This window comes from Heloderma suspectum, chromosome 15 (assembly GCF_057233095.1).
Source record: "Heloderma suspectum isolate Gila_16-S chromosome 15, 16-S_ref, whole genome shotgun sequence".
NCBI classification, from domain to species: Eukaryota; Metazoa; Chordata; class Lepidosauria; order Squamata; family Helodermatidae; genus Heloderma; species Heloderma suspectum.
In genome coordinates, this window is record NC_139472.1 from 18,269,455 (window position 1) to 18,290,508 (window position 21,054).

At 49.4% G+C, this 21,054-nt stretch overlaps 1 protein-coding gene and 1 non-coding gene across 2 annotated transcripts in view; both read right to left on the minus strand.

The window, feature by feature from the left end:
- Window positions 1-21,054, minus strand: part of LOC146335435 (ATP-dependent RNA helicase DDX19B) — a 55,862-nt gene that overhangs the window by 13,294 nt on the left and 21,514 nt on the right. Inside the window, exons 4-7 of the mRNA XM_084821787.1 lie at window positions 15,712-15,847; window positions 5,798-5,890; window positions 4,656-4,758; window positions 1,206-1,320 (exon numbers count right to left, since the gene is read on the minus strand). Of these exons, the coding sequence (XP_084677913.1) occupies window positions 1,206-1,320; window positions 4,656-4,758; window positions 5,798-5,890; window positions 15,712-15,847 (447 nt within the window). The remainder of the gene's footprint in view (window positions 1-1,205; window positions 1,321-4,655; window positions 4,759-5,797; window positions 5,891-15,711; window positions 15,848-21,054) is intronic.
- On the minus strand, window positions 16,369-16,509 carry LOC146335436 (small nucleolar RNA SNORA57). Its single transcript, XR_014786092.1, has one exon. It is a non-coding gene; the product is annotated as a small nucleolar RNA SNORA57 (small nucleolar RNA).

Genomic DNA, 21,054 nt, shown 5'->3' on the forward strand with positions numbered 1-21,054 from the left:
GCTGCCTATCCATGATTCAAAAATAATAATCGAAAGGTGGCGAAATACAAGCCACAAACAGCTAAGCAATGAAGCCAGCATAGATCAGCAGCAAGACCCAACTTAACACTGGTTACTTAACATGGCTGGCTGAGGGATGCTGGGAGTTGTAGGACTTTTTTGCTCACTAAACATGTGTCCTAAATCAGCTAACCTTCCAAAAGAGCACTGCTTTGACAGTGTCTCAAAGCCAAACCAGGACAAAGCAGAGAGCTCCCTCAGCAAAGGAATCCCACAATCTTGGTGCCACCACTAAAAAGGCCCCCATCTCATCTAACTACCCCACCTATCCACCCACCAAGATGGTAGGTCCACAAAGCGGGGCTTTTGCAGTTCACCTTGCAGCACAAGTAGGCTCATATGGGAGGTGGTTTTGACTGATCCTGGCTCTTGGTGAAGGAGCCGCTCCAATCCAGACCATTCTGCTATCCTGGGAGATATTCTGGAAACTTCAGGATTTCACTAGAGTTGTGCAGGGAGGCCAACCTGGTCTGGAGGCCGATTCAGGCCTTCCGAATCGGCTCCGACCTGCCTAAGGCCAATTCAGGGCTGGACCAACCTGCTTGAGCCTCTGGATTCGAAGCAAGAGCTGGACAGCCAAAGCACCCCCCCCCCATGTGAGCCCCCAGCTCCACCTTATCTGGACCCTTAGGGAGCGCCCACAGCCGCTGCCGTCTTGGAGGGAGTCGGCATTTTCTTTTAAAATGCCTCCCCCCCCCTTCTTCTTCCAGGAAGTAAACAGTGCGTACATTGCTGCTGTAAAAGGGCCATCTACACAATATTACAGGCATAAATGGCCCATTTACTTCTGTAATATTGTGTATCTGGCCCCTTTATGGTCACAATCTACACACCATTCACTTCCCGGAAGAAGAGGAGTCACTTCTCTCGAAGACGGCGACAGCTGCAGGCGCAACCCACAGGTCTGGAAGGAGCAGGGGTCTCGCGCAGCTGGGTGGATCAGGCCAAAGCGGCCCAAAGAGCTTCAGAATGGTCCAAAGCGGTGCACATCCCTAGTTTTCACAGCTGCCACCACCCACCGCATTACAAGCCATATTGCACAACTCTTTTTTTCACTCACTAGACCTTCCCAACCCTAAGCTGCAATGTATTCTGATCAAGACCCCCCCACACACCCCAACCTCAACAGGATGGTCCACACTCACGTTTGTTGCCTCGAACTGCGTAGGCAAGCTTCAGCTCTGGATAAAACCTGCCCATCTGTTCAATCACCTTCCCCGTCTGAAGGGCCAGCTCGTACGTTGGGGAAAGGCACAGACACTGAGAAGAGGAAGGAGGCAAGTCTGAGAGACTCATAGAATCATAGCTTAGTAGGGTTGGAAGGGGCCTAATGACCATTGAGTCCAAGCCCCTGCTCAATGCAGGAATCCAAGTCACAGCATCCCTGACAGATGGCTGCCCAGCCTCGTCTTGAATGCCTCCAGTGTGGGAGAGCCCACCACCTCCCTAGGTCATGGGTTCCACTGTCGATCTAACAGTCAGGATGTTTTTCTTGATGTTCAGACGGAATCTGGCTTCCTGTCACTTGAGCCCATGATTCCGTGTCCTGCACTCTGGGATGATCGAGAAGAGATCCTGGCCTTCTTCTCTAGGACGACCTTTCAAGTACTTACAACCTTTCATCTGTGGGAGGCTTCCCAGTCACACTCCTTATGGTGTGTGCCCAAGGCATGCCCGCCTCCACCCAGCCCCACATGCCCCCCCTTTCTGCTACACCTGCGAACGGATTACTTGCTTGAAGGATTTTTACCCGACCCTTCAACCTGCCACAGCAGCTTACAAAGAACAATAATAAGATAGTCCTTCAGGCTTATAATCTTTTTTAGAAAAAAGTGAGGGGGAGGGGTACGCAAAAAGAAAAGCAACTGGGAGGGTGGAGAAAAAAGGCAGACTCAGATGCTAGTTCTTAGTTGCAAAGTGCTGCTCTTCATTCTTATGGAGAAGGTTATCCCCCTTTGCACAACCCCGTCCCCCAATACCTGAGTGGTTCAGGCACCACTGACTGGGATCCCTTTATTTTTCCTCCACAACCTGAATTCAGCTCCAGGGTTGTAGGGAAGGAGGCAATATGTCTCCAATGTTTCCCTTGGGGGAAAAAAAAATTCTAGGATGTAGGGGTTTGTTTGTGGGTGGGGACTGCAGGGGGGAGAGAAGCCTTGTTTCCACCCCATCCTGAATTATGTTTCTGGGCCAGGATGGACGGAAGCACTTTTAGAAGTGACAATGGAACCAATTACCTGGGGAGGTGGTGGGCTCTCCCACACTGGAGGCCTTCAAGATGAGGCTGGACAGCCATTTGTCAGGGATGCTCTGACTTGGATTCCTGCACTGAGCAGGGGGTTGGACTCGATGGCCTTGTAGGCCCCTTCCAACCCTACTATTCTATGATTCTGAGTTCCCACTGAAGCCACCCCTGTAGCTGAAGAAGCATGCACTAGTTAAGTTTAAAGCTGGACTTGCCTCTTCAACATGCAGTGAAGAACGCTCTCCATGGGAAAGAACTCTCTCCATGGGAATTCAGGGACCATGTGAAAAATGTATGTGGGGTTCCAGTCAGCCACACCCTTTTCAAGGAGACTTCATTGCACTCTGCCCACCGCCCCCATTTCTGCTTCGGGTTCTGTGGCCATGCTCAGTCCGCATCGGGCTGTTTTGGGGACCTCCCTGAACTTCAAGTATAAGAATCCACACAGAGACAGCAGAGTTCACTATAACATAGCAGGGGCGAGCAGCCTCTTTTGGGGGCCTGCTTGTCCCCCTGGACCAAGACAGATGACATCAAGGGGCGGAGCCCTGGCCTGAAGCCCCACCCCTCTCATGCCATCATCCACCAGCCCCACCCACTTTTCCTTTCTCAGCACAAGGAGAGGCATGGAGCTCTGTGCCGCTCTCTGCATAGAGAAAGGGACTCTGCCAGCACTTCAGGGGCAAGGTCCTGCAAACAACTGCCAAATCCGGTGCAGGACCTCCCCCAGGGGACTCCCCACATTATCTCTCATCTCCCTCCCTCTGACATTGGGTGGGGGAGCGGTGCGCAGGGAAATCCCCTTGTTATTTCCGATCACAGATGGGAGATAACATGGAGATTCCTTTCCCTTACCTCCTCCCCAAGCCCCTAGTAGCCTAAAGGCCAGGGGGTGGGGCTCGGAGAGGGGGAGGGATCTGGAGAGGGTTCCCAGCCCTCCATGGGCCAGAGGTTCCCTGACCATATGGGCGATCTAACATTTGTATGCTTTCAAGTATCGAAACCTTTCAAGTACCGAAAGTGTTTTACATGCATTAGAGTTGCAATCCTTCCAGCACCTCTGAAAGGGAAGTCAATATTATCCGCCATATTGCAGACAGAGAGAGGAGGAGAGGCTCGCTTGTCCAAGGCCACCTAGACGTGAGATGTGAGCCAAGGACTTCCTGATTCATAGCTCGGTCGCAGCCGCTACGGTACAGGCGTTACAGGATGCACTGTCCTCGAGGCAGCTCAAGACCCTTGAAAGGCTCATTCAACTGTCACGAAGGCCTAGGGAAACCTGTCTGCTACAACAGCCTCGGGCCCAGCCCTGCAATGTTCGAAGTTGGCATGCATCCTCTAGAGGGTGCTGCGGCACAGCTAGAAAGCGGACAACGTGCTCCTTTTAGCACAGGAGCTTCATAGGGAAAAACACATTTCACTTCTGGCTACCAGCTGCCGGTTACAGGCGGAAGATGTCTGCCTAGGGGAGAGGGCAAATCAGCCGGGAGATGCATTGACTCAGGCATAAATGGGCATAGCTGGGTCCTTAGAGCAGGGGTGGGCAGCTTCCAGGGGCTGCGGGAGCAAACCCCGCTCTGAGCTGCAAGGGCTGCCAAAGTGGTGATTGCAAGTTTGCTGCCCAGGAGGCTTCTGGGAGCACAATTCTGCCTGCAAAGAAGGTGAGCGCTCCCCATGCACCTTGTTTCCTGGCAAAAGTACCACTGTTTTTGCCTCCACAGTAGCCAATTTAGCAGGCGTGCCCCCAAATGGCAGTGCCGCCCACCTGTGCCTTACAGTAGGAGACTCATCACCTTTAGGATATTCAGTTTCCCAAAGAACCTTGGATGCACAGGCTAGATCAGCCTTCCCCAACCCGTCGCCTTCCACATGTGTCGGACTGCAATTCCCATCATCCCCAGACAACCTGGCCAATAGCTGAGAACCATGGGAGTTGCAGTCTACACAGTTGGAGGCCGGCCGAAACCAGGGACAGGGAACCCGTGGCCCTCTAGATGTTGGACTACAACTCCCATCTTTCCTGGCCATTGGCCATCGGCACTGGGGCTCATGGGAACTGGAGTCCAACAACTTCTGGAGACCAGTCAAAGACCATCTTCAAATATTATCATTCATTCATTCCCTTATAGTCTACGGCCTTCGTTCAATTTTTAGGTCTCCAGCACAGTAATTGATCTATCAACTAGTTTTAGCATATCAATCCATCAGACCTTTCAGCCACACTGTAAATAAGAAGTGGGGTGAGATTTGTCAAAGTTAACAATGTTTGGGGAAAAGAGAGCCCCCCCACCCCCTTCTGAGGAGACTAGGCTCTGTGGGAGCCATGTCGGGCAAAGAGACCTGTAGTTACCTGCGGGTATTTGTTCTCGGGTTCTACTCTGCTGAGCATGGCCAAGACAAAAGCCGCCGTCTTACCGGTACCAGACTGGGACTGTGCAATCAGGTTCTGCGGACTGAAGACACACATCAAAGTGAGGAGGACATTTCAAGACTCGTTTCTGCAGGAAATTCAATGGTGTAGCAGCAGAAGTTAACAGGCTGGCCCACGCTAGGTTTACCGAAGGGTTAGAATGAGGGCTGGTCATCTGTGGCCAAATGCAGAAATAAATGGCCTGATGCCGCCCCTTTGAAGCCCGCCAGCAGTTCAGCCTACAGCTGTCTCTCCCTCACCCAGCAGGAAGTGCCAGGACTGGGGGCGGCCAGAGCTGATGGCTCTCCAATTGTCCTCTCTCCTGTTCACACAGTAAAGAGAATGAGCGCAGGTACAACCTGCCCAGCTTCCAGTGGTTGGGGGGGGGGCATGGTTTCCCCCAAATACTGTTGAGGGAGGAGAAGGGAAACCGAACAATACAGTTGTGCAAAGACAGCAGGTCCCAGGGCCGTGGTCTGAGGGTGCATGAGGCAGGCACCTTGCTGAAGCTATGCAGGTCTGGGCCCGGCCACTGCCCGGATGGGAGGCTGCGTGGGAACTCTCTCTCCAACCTCAGGTACCAAGCCAAACATTTTACCCTGTGTAGAGGTGTTGGGAACATAGCTTTCTAATTCGTGCACACAGGAACGTTCTTCACACTTGACAACGCACCCGACTTTCATCCCGCATGTGCGAGCCACGCACGCACGGCAGTGGTTTTCAAGCTTTCTAATTTAAGCAACCATTTCCGCAAAGACAGGACTTGGCCGTCTGCCTTGCAGGGCACTCTGGAAACACTCCATTCATGTGGGGCGCTGGTCGGTTCTGTTGGGCCACATCATGGCCCTACCTGAACCAAGCCCATGCTTTACAAAACAACGCCACACACTCATCCATGTTACGGGGAGTGGGAGGACAGCAGAAGATCAGTGGCGATGGGTTGTTTTACAGGGAAGCTCTTCCACCATTACTGATCTTTGAACGCTTCCCAACCCTAGGATTCGACTAGGGAGTATATAAGCAACCAACCCGGCCCCCTCTTTCCCCATCCGGGCACTGCAACAGCATGCTCAAATACATACGGCTCTGCAAGCATCATGGGCAATGCAGTCTCCTGGATCTTGGATGGCCTGTTGAAACCCATGGCATAGACACCCTGCAATAGTTGTGGTTTCCTAGAAGAGAAAATACAGAAGGGTTGCTCAAGAAGGAAGCCAAAGGCACCCTGAAGGTGCATGGCAGTGCATCCCCTGTCACAGAACCAAAGCAGCGATGGGTCTTTCAGTTGTCTGGATGGGACATCCCCTCATTTTTATTTTTTGCACCTGCGGATGTGTCTCCCACACCCCATACCTTCCATCAACCAGGTACAAGCCACTCCGAGCTCCTCAAAAGGAGGAGCACAGGGTAGGTGTATGTAGGTTGTCATGGCTTAAAATCACCATTCTCCATTTTGCGAGTCACCCATTTTTCCCTTAATGGGGAACGGCGATTTAAATCGCCGATGTAAAATCAATCCACTCGTGTGCTCTTCCTACAGAGGAGCTCAAAGCAGTTTATTTGGCTCCCAGAGTCTGTAAAGAGGGGGGGAAACGCACGTACAAACTCCAAGAACTATGCACTGACATATTTCGAAGAGGCAGGGTCTACGAATAAAGATACACTGCTCTTTCATATAGTTTTAGCAGCAAGGCTTTGGTATGCAAAATATAGGAAAAGAAAGGATATGGCACATTTGAATGAGTGGTATGTTAAATCATGGGGGTCTCGCAACTACATCAATTGTGACTCACGAGAAAACGTTGCAGTGCGGAGAACTCTTGTTCAGTGTTCCAGTCAACTGTGCCTTATTTCAGGATACCCCCATCCCCCCCCCCCCAATATTCAGCGTTCAATGGCCACTGGGCAGTCTCAATTTTCAGTGGGCGAGGGGACTTTTGCCCCCTTAACTTTTGTTTCCTAAAGACCCTTCTGCAACCTGTGAGGCCCGTTTCTCAGTGGCCCCATTTCAGCTATGTTGCTGCCGTAACGCATTGCCTGCATTAGTGCTTAGTATGTTTATAATTGATGGCATATTTATAATTGATAATAGGAGATATATGAAATGCTTTGCACAAATATCCAATGTGGAAAATCTAGTATGAATAGGTTTGGGGAAGAATGGGAAAGAATTTGGGGATGGACTCGATGGTCTTATAGGCCCCTTCCAACCCTACTACTTTATGATTCAAAGATTCTTTTAAGAGTCTTCTGGAATGCTAAAAGCTCTGTTGGGGCAATCCATCGTTAAAAATGCTTTATTGGCATCTTTTTTAAATTTGAATTCTTCATGATAAATGTTAATCCTTCCCTATGCGCTGCTTCTCTGCTGAATTGTAACACTGCGATAATTCTGCATGGTAGGGAACCCGCGGCCCTCCCGACATTGTTGGAGTACACCTCCCATCATTCCTGACACGAGCCATGCTGGCCTGGGTAGAGATGAAACATTTCCAGACATTTTGAGGCCAGGGAAAGCATAAGCATTGCTTATTTTTCTATTTTTGCGCAAATTTCCATTTTTTTCTGGGGAAAAACCCAGGCTTTTTCCCATGGCCTCAAAATTTCCAGACGTGTTAGAACTCTACATCAAACTTGGCTGGAATCCTCTACTTGTGGGAGTAGATTGTGGGCTTCCTAGCAGATCTAGGGGACTGACAGATAAGAATGTATGGCTTATCGTGGCCCATTTCTAAAGCCTGACTCCAGATTTTTGCACACGGTTCTTCCTTCTACACAGAAAAGCAGCCTTTAGTCCGGGATGGTTCATGGCGATTTCAGAAGCCGGTCCTAGTTTGCAAGCGGCCATGATTTCACGCCCCACTTTCCAGTGCTCAAATGGGAGGCTGTGGGCGGAAAGGGAAACATCAACCCAGGACACACGCCGTCAGAAGCCAGCAACACTGGCTAGGGTTGGTATGCCGCAATCTAAGCAACAGGCAAACAAGGGCTGAGCTGCGTGCTGTGCCTTTATCAAGCGACAAGGACTCTGTCCTTGCGAAGGCACGGCTTGCCAGCTCAAGCCTGTGCAGAATGCAAAGGCCTTAAAGGAGGATCAGGATTTTTTTTACTCTTAGGAAAATCAGCCATCGGGCCGCCTTACTTGCTCCTGTAAGGCGCTTACTTGCGCCTTACATATATTGCTCTTATATAGAGAGCGCTTACTAGCTCTCTATATAATATAGAGACAATATACTCTCTATATTGTCATGGAAGTGGAGTGGTGAGCGCAGACCGGAAAAAAACACAATTCCCTTTTCTAGACGGATTCAACGTGATCTTATTCCTTGCTAACTAGATGAAATGGCAGCACCACCCCCTCTTTAAATGTGGGTCTGCCCCAACTGTGTATGGAGCAGGGAAGGTGGGGAACCATCCCCGCCCCCCCCAATACCTTCCTATGAGCTGAGCTCCGATACGCTAAGTGCGGCTTTTATTGAGCAATCGGCCTGCTGCATCCGCAGAATTTTCGGGGGAGCAGACAACATCTTTGCTTCGTAGCCATGCTGTGTTTCCTCACCCAAGGGGAACTATAACTGAGGGGCAGAGCATGCGTCCCTGTGCAAAACGGTCCCAAATTCAATCTCCTGTACCTCCAGTTAAAAGAATCCAGTTGCAGGTGATAGGAAAGACTTCCGCCCAAGACTCAGGAGAGTCATGAACCCAGGGTGACGAACTTCAGGCCCAAGGGCCAAATCCAGCTCTACAGGGTTCCCAAGATGGCCGCACCCCCATCCTCTGGCCACACCCTGTCCTCTGGCGACCGATAGTTTGGACGTTCCCCACTTTTGCACAGTATTTCTCCCCATTCTAAAAGGCTGAAATGCCTCTCCTAAGGCTTTGTCACGAGCAGCTTTAAGCTACAATATGCTGCCATTTTGGCCCACCCACCATAAGAACATAAGAGGAGCCCTGATGTTGGATTAGGCCAAGGGTCCATCTAGTCCAGCATTCTGTTCCCACAGTGGCTAACCAGCTGTTGACCAGGAACCCATATGCAGGGCACGAGCGCAACAGCATCCCGCCCATGTTCCCCAGCAACTGGTGTACGTAGGCTCACTGACAGTGGTACTGGAGCTAGCACAGAGCCATCAGGACTCGTAGCTGTTGATAGCCTTCTCCTCCAGGAATTTGTCTAACCCCCTTTTAAAGCCATCCAAATTGGTGGCCATCACCACATCTTGTGGAAGTGAATTCCATAGTTTAACTATGTGCTGTGTGAGGAAGCCCTTCCTTTTATCTGTCCTGAATCTCCCGCTAATCAGCTTCATGGGATGACCCCATTGGGTTCTAGTATTTTGAGAGAGGGAGAAAAATGTCTCCCTATTCACTTTCTCCACACCGTGCATAATTTTGTAGTCCTCTATCATGTCTCCCCTGACCCTCCTTTTTTCCAAGCAAAACAAGGCCAGCTGTTGTAACCTTCTCTCATAGAGGAGATGCTCCAGTCCCTTGATCATTTTAGTTGCAAGGGCTTCTCCAAAAAGGTTCAGCACCCCTAGAAGAAACAATTTTGGGCTAGACGGACAGTCCCAAATGGTCTAAGGCTTCCCATATTTCTATGCCAAAGAAGGCAGATTGCAGGGTGGGTTCAATGCCCCTCATCAGTGCATCCCTTTTGCTCTACCCCCCCCCCCCTACACACACACACACACACACACACACACACACACCGCTTCATATAGGATCACGGCAGACCTGCATGTAAAAGTGACAGGCCTGAGACCATCACGTCTAGTTTGGGCCATAGAAAAAGCCCTCTGTAAAGAAATCAGGTGTCAGTTCCCAAGTAAGAGACCGACCACGGCCTGCTCTTTCAAGGCAGTTGCCAAGGAGACACACAGCCCATCAGTATCATTAGCTTTGCCTTTGATTCTTGCAGCTCAGTTATTTGCTCTGAAAGCAGGCAGAAGTGCCCGATCCATTCTAAAGCATCTTGTGCAGCGACAGGGTCCCCCACGGATAAAGCCGCTCTGTGGCAAGAAACAGGTCCCTCCAGACCCCTCTCCAGAACATCTGGCAGGAACACGATGCTGAAAGCAATTAAGGATGGCACTGCTCGGCAGGGAAGAGGCCCTCAAGTTGAACTGAGTGATTGGCAGCAGGCAAAGTGTTTGACACCACTGGCAAACGGAGACTTTCCAGCACAATCAACGTGGAGGGAAAAATGTATGCTGGGCTTGATAGCAGGAGGCACAAAACCCAGCGAGGCGGATTTAATCAGGAAATCTGTGCTGTGATAAGCTATGATGGAAATTCAGGGATGGGAAGGGGAGCCGTCTCTGTAAAGATGTACTGAAGAGGAAAGACGAGTTTGGGATGGTTGGATTAGGGCCGATAGTAAGATGAAGAGAATACACACACAAAAGGGGCAAGCAGGCTGGACGGGGAATTTCCACTGGGAAATTCGTATGTTCCAAGACACCGTGCACCAAGTAGAAGCTGTTTTAAAATAACTAGGTAAGTGAGGCCCACCTGGGCCCTCTCTGAATTCCACTCCTGAGCACTCTACAGCAGCATTTCCCAGCAGCCCAAGGTGCACTTTCCCACATATTAAAATTCACTCTTGTTCCCCAAAAGCGTTCAGTTGGAGCAGACATGAATTACCCCCTGCCCCTCCATTTCTGAGAGAGTCGCTGTTCCAAGTTGGCCTCCAGCAGGAAGAACTCGTGCAGAGGGAGAACGGGCAACCCCCTCTGGAAGGGGCGCCTTGGGCTCACAGCCATCTTGAACTGAATTGCTTTCTCAAGGCACACCACCAGTTTTCGCACGGCACAGAGCCAGAGAATTAATGCAGCATGGCCATTGCATCGGGGCTCTTGAAGTAAATCCACATGGAAGCCAGCCTCATGGGGTAAGACAGACCCAAGCAGTGACTCCTGGGTCGCCTGCAGGAACCTAGAGCAAATTGGCTGGTTGAAAGCTGCAGACACTCACCCTGCCAAATGGCTCTCCATTTTATTTTAATAATTCTTTACATTCCTCTCCCACCCTTCCTCCAAAGAGCTCAGGACAGTGTACACATCCCCCTTTTATCTTCACAACTACTGGACAAGGCAAGGCAGGAGGCGATACAAAATGGCCCAGGGTCACCCAGGAAGGTGAGTAAGGGGAGGCAAGATAGAGCTGTACAGAATTATGCATGGTGTGGTTAAGAAAACATCTTTTCCCCTCTCTCATACTAGAACACAAAGGCTCATCATCAAAAGCTGACTAGTAGGAGATTCAGGCCCCTTCATGGATCACTGCCTTGTTGTGGCGAAGGGGCTTGCGTAACTCAGTGAAGCCATAAGCTATGCCGTGCAGGGCCACCCAAGACGGACAGGTCATGGCAGAGAGTTCTGACAAAATGTGGTCCACTGGAGAAGGAAATGGCAACCCACTCCAGTATTCTTGCCAAGAAAACCCCATGGAATGTATCACAAGGCTAAAAGATATGACGCCGGAAGATGAGCCCCTCAGGTCGGAAGGTGTCCAATATGCTACTGGGGAAGAGCAGAGGGTATTTCCAAGTAGCGCCAGAAAGAGTGAAGCGGCTGGGCCAAACCCGAAAGGACACTTAGCTGTGGATGTGTCTGGTGGTGAAAAGAAAATCCGATGCTGTAAAGAACAATATTGTTTAGGAACCTGGAATGTCAGATCAATGAATCAAGGTAAGCTGGAGGTGGTCAAACATGAGATGGCAAGATTGAACATCGACATCTTGGGAATCAGCGAACTAAAATGGACAGGCATGGGCGAATTTAATTCAGGTGACCATCATATCTACTACTGTGGGCAAGAATCCCTTAGAAGAAATGGAGTAGCACTCATAGTCAACAAAAGGGTGGGAAAAGCAGTACTGGGGTACAATCTTAAAAATGATAGAATGATCTCAGTACGAATCCAAGGCAAACCATTCAACATCATAGTAATTCAAGTCTATGCCCCAACCACTGAGGCCGAAGAAGCTGAGGTTGATCGGTTCTATGAAGACCTACAACACCTTCTAGAACTAACACCAAAAAAAGATGTCCTCTTCATCATAGGGGATTGGAATGCTAAAGTAGGAAGTCAAGAAATCACCAGGATAACAGGCAGGCATGGCCTTGGTGTACAAAATGAAGCAGGACAAAAGCTAATAGAGTTTTGCCAAGAGAACATGCTGATCATAGCAAACACTCTTTTCCAACAGCACAAGAGGCGACTCTACACATGGACGTCACCAGATGGCCAATATCGAAATCAGATTGATTATGTCCTTTGCAGCCAAAGATGGAGAAGCTCCATACAGTCAGTAAAAACAAGACCTGGAGCTGACGGTGGCTCAGATCATGAGCTGCTTCTTGCAAAATTTCGGCTTAAATTGAAGAACGTCGGGAAAACCACTAAACCGTTCAGGTATGACCTAAATCATATCCCTGATGAATATACAGTGGAGGTGAGGAATAGATTTCAGGGATTAGACCTGATAGACAGAGTGCCTGAGGAACTATGGACGGAGGTCCGTAACATTGTTCAGGAGGCAGCAACGAAATCCATCCCAAAGAAAAAGAAATGCAAGAAAGCAAAGTGGCTGTCTGATGAGGCTTTACAAGTAGCTTACGAAAGAAGGGAAGTGAAAAGCAAGGGAGAAAGGGGAAGATATATCCAACTGAATGCAGAGTTCCAGAGAATAGCAAGGAGAGACAAGAAGGCCTTCTTAAATGAACAATGCAAAGAAATCGAGGAAAACAACAGAATGGGAAAGACTAGAGATCTCTTCAAGAAAATTGGAGATCTCAAGGGAACGTTTTGTGCAAAGACGGGCATGATAAAGGACAAAGAAGACAGGGACCTAACAGAAGCAGATGAGATTAAGAAGAGGTGGAAAGAATACACAGAAGAACTATACAGGAAAGATCTGAATGTCCCTGATAGCCATGATAGTGCGGTCACTGAACTTGAGCCGGACATCCTAGAGAGTGAAGTCAAGTGGGCCTTAGGAAGCATTAGTAACAACAAAGCTAGCGGAGATGACAGTATTCCAGCTGAGCTATTTAAGATCCTAAAAGATGATGCTGTTAAAGTGCTGCATTCAATATGCCAACAAATCTGGAACACTCAACAGTGGCCACAAGACTGGAAAAGGTCAGTTTACATTCCAATTCCAAAGAAGGGCAACGCCAAAGAGTGTTCAAACTACCGCACCATTGCACTCATTTCACATGCCAGCAAGGTGATGCTCAAAATCCTACAAGCTAGGCTTCAGCAGTATGCGAACCGAGAACTACTGGAAGTACAAGCTGGGTTTAGAAGAGGCAGAGGAACTAGAGATCAAATCGCCAACATTCGCTGCATCATGGAGAAAGCAAGAGAATTCCAGAAAAACGTCTATTTCTGCTTCACTGACTACGCTAAAGCCTTTGATTGTGTGGATCACAACAAACTGTGGCAAATTCTTAAAGTGATGGGAGTACCAGACCACCTTACCTGTCTCCTGAGAAACCTGTACGAGGGTCAAGAAGCAACAGTAAGAACCAGACATGGAACAACCGAGTGGTTCAAAATTGGGAAAGGAGTACGACAAGGCTGCAGATTGTCACCCTGCTTATTTAACTTATATGCAGAGTACATCATGAGAAATGCTGGGTTGGATGAATCAGAGGTCGGAATTAAGATTGCTGGGAGAATTATCAACAACCTCCGATATGCAGACGATACCACCCTAATGGCAGAAAGCAAAGAGGATCTAAAGAGCCTCTTGTTGAGGGTGAAAGAGGAGAGTGCAAAAGCTGGTTTGAAACTCAACATTAAAAAAACTAAGATCATGGCATCTGGCCCCATCACTTCCTGGCATATAGAAGGGGAAGAAATGGAAGCAGTGACAGATTTTACTTTCTTGGGCTCCAAGATCACCGCAGACGGTGACTGTAGCCATGAAATTAAAAGACGCTTGCTCCTTGGGAGGAAAGCTATGGCCAACCTAGACAGCATAGTAAGAAGCAGAGACATCACCTTGCCGACAAAGGTCTGTCTAATCAAAGCTATGGTTTTCCCAGTAGTAATGTATGGCTGTGAGAGCTGGACTCTAAGGAAGGCTGAGCGCCGAAGAATTGATGCTTTCGAACTGTGGTGCTGGAGAAGACTCTTACGAGTCCCCTGGACTGCAAGGAGGTCAAATCAGTCCATCCTAAAGGAAATCAACCCTGAGTGCTCATTGGAAGGACAGATAATGAAGCTGAAGCTCCAATATTTTGGCCACCTAACGCGAAGAGAAAACTCCCTGGAAAAGACCCTGATGCTGGGAAAGACTGAAGGCAAAAGGAGAAGGGGACGGCAGAGGATGAGATGGCTAGATAGCATCACGGATGCAATGAATATGAACTTGAGCACGCTCCGGGAGAGAGCGCAGGACAGGAAGGCCTGGCGTGCTATGGTCCATGGGGTCACGAAGAGTCGGACACGACTGAACGACTGAACAACAACAACAAGGAGATTCAGGACAGATAAAGGGAAGGGCTTCTTCACACTGCACACAGTTAAACTATGGAATTCAATGCCACAAGATGTAGTGATGGCTGCCAATTTGAATGAATTTAAAAGGGGGTTAGACAAATTCCCGGAGGAGAAGGCTGTCAATGGCTACCAGTCACAATACCTATATGCTGTGTCCAGTATCAGAGGCAGTATGCCTATGTATAGCAGTCTCCAATATTTTTAGGCTGGTGGGCATATTTGGAATTTTCAGAGCATTTCATGGGTGCTCTCACAAAATGGCTGCTAGAGGGGCTTGCCCATTCTTAAAATGGCTTCCATGGTGAGCATGGCTGGTCACAAAACACTCAATTCCCATAAGGCAAATTGGTGAGGCTGAAAGGAAAGTAACTTCCCCAAGAAGCTAAGTACAAGGCAGAGGTGGGGGGTCTGAGCTCCAAAACAAACCCCCCCACACACACAAGCACGCACACACACATACTATTCTGAACCCAAATAAAGATGATGCTGGAAGGCAAACCTTCACTTTGCAGCATGCCAGCCTCCCAGTTTAAAAATAATAATTAAATAATATAAAAACCAGGAGAGGCGCGGAGCCTGGCAGGAGCCAAGTATCTGTGAGCACATTGGTGGCTACAGGCACCACGTTGGAGATCCCAGGTGTACAGGGTCTGAACAGTAGTTACATGTGAGTAGGGGATGCTAGAGAAATTTGAGATGGACTAAAATGAGCTCGGATTTCTAAGAATCCGACCTGCGGAATCCACTGTGGAACGACCCCCTCAGGTCGTGCGGAGTCTGTGGACTTTTAGATTTATTTATTTTTTTACTTTCCCATAAATTTACGCATATTTATTCGTAGGAAAATACGCAAGCTTCTGCTGAAGAAAAGATGAATGGAATGGGGGACAGTATGATAAATGTTACGTACGAAGGTAAATCATGTAAATTGTTATGAAACTTCTTCCGCAATTTGCGTATTTTTCCACATGACAAAAAAAAATAATTTGCATCCGTCTGTGAGCAGACGACGGCACAAAAGGCGCCTGACAATCCGTGAAACACAGACAGAGCAGATTTTACACTGTCCCTACATCCAAGTTACAGGCCGTACTTCTTTAACACCAGGCCAAACTGGCATTCAAACCCACAGTTGTACTGTATTCTACTGCTGAGTTTACTATATATTTAACTGCTGTAAGCTGCCTTTGGGGCTCTTGTAGCCAAAAGGCAGGAGAAAATTTAAAAATAAACAGACACCCCTGCCCCCACAGTCTGAAGTAAAACAGTTTGGAATTGGACCACCTCATTTGGTGTCACTTCAGCTCCTTCTTGCACCAAAATCATCCTCCTGCAAGCCACAGCAGCACTGGCGTAGCACAGAGTCACAGTGCAGCTGGTCCTCCCACCTGTCTGGTGCAGGAAAGGCGAGCCAGGGCCCTCCCCGAAAAGTCCCAACACAGCAACAGGCCTCAGAAGTGAAGCCGAGAGAGGCACTTACAGCCGCAGCTCCTCGAAAGACTTCACGGAGTAGAGGGGCGACGTCGGATCCCTCTGCAGGACCTCCACTTGGTTTGTGTTGTCCACCAGGTTACTGCGAATCAGCTTGTTGAGCAATGACTGGGCCGCTCTGTCCTCTGCCAGGACGCAAATACAGAAAAAGAAAACGGGAAGGGGGAGGAAGCAAAGAAAAGGTTTGAAATGCAGAAGCAAAAGTAAGCCAGTGGTTATCGCTTCCTAAGACTGTAAATTATGCCTGCTGTAAGAAGCCTATTCTTGTGTGTATAGCAGTTGTGGAACAGCCTCCCTAGAGAGGCTCGTGGGCCCCATGGTACATTTTTGGCCATCGCACGCAATACAGGTGATGTGGCATGTCATTTAAAACATTTTGTGTGCACCAGAGGCGTCTTTCCTTCTTTTTCTGGCGGTTGGTGCCTTCCAGTTTTCTTTCCTGGACATCCATAAAACCCCATCCATTCAGTCTACCAACCACCATTTCTCCACTGCAGAAGCAGAAGAGTGGCTGGGTGACCAGCCAGATGGGCGATTAATAAATTTAATAAATAAATAAATAAATAAATAAATAAATAAAATAAAGAAGAGCCACACTCTTGTCTAGAGGGCCTTTCACCCTAGAAAGGCCGCGGGTCTCCTTTCCTTTTGTCCCAGTGCTTGAGGATAGAACCAGCAGATGGAAAAGCTGCTGGTACCGAAGACAGAACACTGGGTGGTCTTTGCTTTACCTCCGGACATAACAGAGCTGGGCACTGGGCCACCCAGGCCTGCCAAGAAAAGGAGGGTGCGGATTTTCCTTGCAGGATCACTTCCCTCCCGCTATGTTTTAAGTTACACTGGCGAGACTTTGCTCCCAGCGCCTTCTTTCTTCTGCTGCCTGCAGCAAAGTTTAGGAACCTAAGAGCCCTACTGGATCAGGCCAGGTTTCTTGAAGGACCACCTTCCCCGTACCAGCCTGCCCACACTCAAAGGTCAGAAAGAGAGGCCCTTCTCACTTGCCTGTTGTCAAGGCTGGTTAGGCTGTTGAGTACAAGGGAGAAGGCCTTTTTGGTAGTGGGCCCACATTGCTGGAGCAAGCTTCCACTGGGGGCTTGTCAGGCCACTTCCTTGCAGGCCTTCAGAAAACCTCTGAAGATCCACTTATTCTTGCTTGCTTTTTCACAAATAGTGTTTTGGGGCTGCTGAACTATTGGCAATGGCTGTTTGTACAGATTTTTGTTTTGCTTTGCATTCCTTCTTTTATTGTGCGCTCTGCCTTGGGAGGGCTCCATCCTTAAAAAAGCAGCTTAACAATAATTTTAAATAAATAGAATAGACAAACCCAGTCTAGCACCCTAACAGCGGTCAGCCAGATACTTTCAGGAAGCCAACAGGCCTGTGCTGCTCTTCTTCCTGGCGACTGGTACTCTTAAGTTATGCTGCCAGCAGAGGTTCCCTACAGCCATCATGACTAGTAGCCCTTGAAGATCTCCTCCTCCATGAATGTGTCTCTTTTAAAGCCCTCTAAACCAGGGGTGCGCAGGAGGTAGATCTGCAGATGTTTTGGACTTCAACTCCCAGAAGCCCCTGCCAGCATGATCAATGGTCAAGAATGCTGGGAGTTGACGTCCAAAACATCTGGAGATCTACCTTCCGCCCACCCCTGCTCTAAACCACATCTTAAAAACATAAGAAGAGCCCTGCTGGATCAGACCAAGGGTCCATCGAGTCCAGCATTCTGTTCACGCAGTGGCCAACCAGCTGTTGACCAGGAACCCACAAGCAGGGTACGAGCACAACAGCACCCTCCCGCCCATGTTCCCAGCAACAGGTGCACATAGGCTCATTGCCTCTGGTACTGGAGGTAGCACAGAGCCATCCAGATTAGTAGCCACTGATAGCTTTTTCCTCCAGGAATCTTGGGGCAGCCCATTCCATATGTGACATCCTGGTTTTCCATCCCCAAAGTGGCTAATCATCGTAAAAACAAAAGTGAAACCTAGGAAATCAACAGCAACACTGACAACAATTTCTCAAAGGCGGCACTACTAAAATATGTTTTGGAACAATGCTGGTTTTAATTGACACCTAAAGGAGTCTCTTCCCAACCTGGCACCCTCCAAATGAGTTGGATTGCAATGTCCATCATTCTCAGCCAGCATGGTCAAGGATGATGGGGGTTGTAGTTAAATACACCCAAAGGACATCAGGTTTGGAGAGTCTCCCCTATCCGGCATGGCTCTTCTTATGTTCTTATACAGGATGTGGTGATGGCCACCGATTTGGATGGCTTTAAATGGGGGTTGGAGAAATTCCTGCAGGAGAAGGCTATCAATGGCTACTAGTCTTGATGGCTATGTGCTACCTCCAGTCCCAGAGGCAGTGAGCCTATGTATACCAGTTGCTGGGGATCATGGGCGGGAGGGTGCTCGTGCACTCGTGTCCTGCGTGCGGTTTCCTGGTTGACAGCTGGTCGGCCACTGTGTGAACAGAATGCTGGACTGGATGGACCCTTGGTCTGATCCAGCACAGCTCTTCTTATGTTCTATCCCATTGTCAGGGTAGAAACTGAGCCCACAGAGCCCCAAAGCAGTTCTGTTTCTGAGGAGGAACAGCAATCCGTGAGAGAGGAGCCAGCTCATCCCTCCCAGGCACAGCAGCTGGCAGAGATTCCTCCTGCCGGCATTCCTGAGATAGATAGTGATCCTAGCAGTGAGAAAGTGCGGGAACGAGGCTTGCTAGATGCTCGACGCAGAGAGCGACGAGCAATGGAGGGTGCGGAAAGGAGGCGTAGCACCCGTTTGGCGCACAAGCAATGGCCGCCTCCCATGGACCCAAGGGAGAGAGGGAGGATCTCTCCCTAGCCCATAAGTTCTGGGTGTTCAAGTGACTATCTTTCAAACAGGGATCAACTGTCTATTCGAAGCTTAGGCCACTCTGCTGTTCCTTGCTTTAGTCACTGGTGATTAGCATCCGAAAGAGTCATTAAGTTGGAAAAGGATTAAAGCTTTGAAAAGAATCCTTTCGTCTGTGTCTTGAGTTGGCTATTGGAGTCTACTGAAAGAGGCCACCAGGGCGCTCCTGACACCCATCTATCAACCAGCTGAGCTTCCAATGGGAATGAGATGTGGAACAGGGCCTCCTCTAAAGGCCAAAGTGAGTGAGCAGCCTGAAATGGGAGGCAGCGGTCCTCCAGATATCCAGGTCCCAAACTATTTTGGTCCCTGAGGGTCAAGACCAGCCTTTGAATCGGGCTCAGAAACAAATCCCAAGCCAACAGAGCAGGCATAATATCAGCGTCTATGCAATCAGGTTCCCGTCATCCATCTTGTTGCTGCACTCTGCGCCCACTGAAGTTTCTGGATGTTTTGCAAAGCCCCCCTGCCCTGTACAGTCTGTAAGTCTAGCCTGCTCAGATATGGTATGAACAGCCTCCCTCAAGAAGCCCTCCAGGCCTTCCCATGGTACATTTTCAAGCCACTGGAGTGAAAAACTTTGCAAATATTAGAAGACTTTCTCCAGGTTTAATTTTTCAGCTGTGCTCATTTTCACCAATTGTTTTAATATCCTGCCATCTTAAATTGCTGAACTGTTCCAAAGTTTTTATTATTCATTGCCTGAGGGTGCTGTTAGTAGGAAGGCAATTTAGAAATGCTCCCAAGAAAAATTAACCATAGGAATCCAATTAATGCCCTGAGTACATAAAATGCAAACACATGCTAACATCACTGGGAAGTAAGAAGCTGGAAGAATTCCCAATGAAAGTGTCCCAGATACATTGCACAGGGTTGTTGGATCAAAGTGTCAAGGATCGAGGGCGTTTCAGAGCTGGAAATGTCTGTCCAATGGAGTTACGCATCTTAAAAATAAGGTAGGTAGGTTATTTAAACACAGGGAGCAAAGCAGCAATGATTAATTCAAGCCAGAGCTCACCACAGCTAAGCCCCGGAACCTTTTTTCCAACACTGAGGCTCAGAACGCAGAACTTGGTTCTTGAGCATGCCCAGAGTGCCTTTCCCTAACTATGGAGAATGATGCCTGCGATTTAGGAAGCAGGGATAGACAGTGCACTTTCAGTCTTGCACCTTTTCACTGATCGAGTCCTGCCATTTGCATTCTGCCCTGTCAGCCCTAGGCAACACAGCAGTCTCTTGCGTGTGACAAGGGAACATCATATCAACATATGACCGAAAGCCATTGTGTTGTGGTGGTTAGAGTGCTGGAATGGGACCCGGGAGACACGGGTTCTAGTCCCCTCGCAGCCTTGAAGCTTACTGGGTGACTGTGGGCCAGTCACTGACTCTCAGCCTAGCCTACCTCACAGGGTTGTTGTGAGGATAAAATGGAGAGGAGGAAGAGGACCATGTAATCCACCTTGCGTTCCTTTGCAAGAGGAAAAAAGGCAGGATATAAATGTAATAATAATATGAAGCCATCCTCTTTTGGTCTATCTAGCTCCTGGGCTCCCAACACAGCTGTGCTCCCTTCCCCTGGCCCCAATCCTTTTCTCCCAACCACCAATTGTTTGATGGTTTCCCGGCTTTTGTGCAGTTTTTCCTCCCATTCTAAAAGGCTGAAATGCCACTCCTAAGGCTGAGTTATTGGCAGTCAGAGCTTTAGGTTAAATTACGCTGTATCTTCGGCCTGCCCACCCCTTTTGCCTTCGGCCTGCCCAGCCACCCCTGGAACGTGGCCCCTGACAGCTTCTCCGAAATGCGATTTGGCCTGTGGGCACTGAAAGAGGCTCTGCAACCCCTAATCTAGGCCAACGTTGCCCCCTCAGACCGGCAACGGCTCTCCAGGGCCTCAGGTGGGGTCCCTCCCCATCACTTGGTACCCGACCCGCTTTTAACAGGAGATGCCAGGGATGGAATGGCGGACCTTCTGCTCGCAAAGCAAGTGCTCTCCCACTGAGCTCAGGGCCCTCCCCGACAGGTGGGGTCCCTCCCCATCACTTGGTACCCGACCCGCTTTTAACAGGAGATGCCAGGGATGGAATGGCGGACCTTCTGCTCGCAAAGCAAGTGCTCTCCCACTGAGCTCAGGGCCCTCCCTGACAGGTGGGGTCCCTCCCCATCACTTGGTACCCGACCCGCTTTAACAGGAGATGCCAGGGATGGAATGGCGGACCTTCTGCTCGCAAAGCAAGTGCTCTCCCACTGAGCTCAGGGCCCTCCCTGACAGGTGGGGGCCCTCCCCATCACTTGGTACCCGACCCGCTTTTAACAGGAGATGCCAGGGATGGAATGGCGGACCTTCTGCTCGCAAAGCAAGTGCTCTCCCACTGAGCTCAGGGCCCTCCCTGACAGGTGGGGGCCCTCCCCATCACTTGGTACCCGACCCGCTTTTA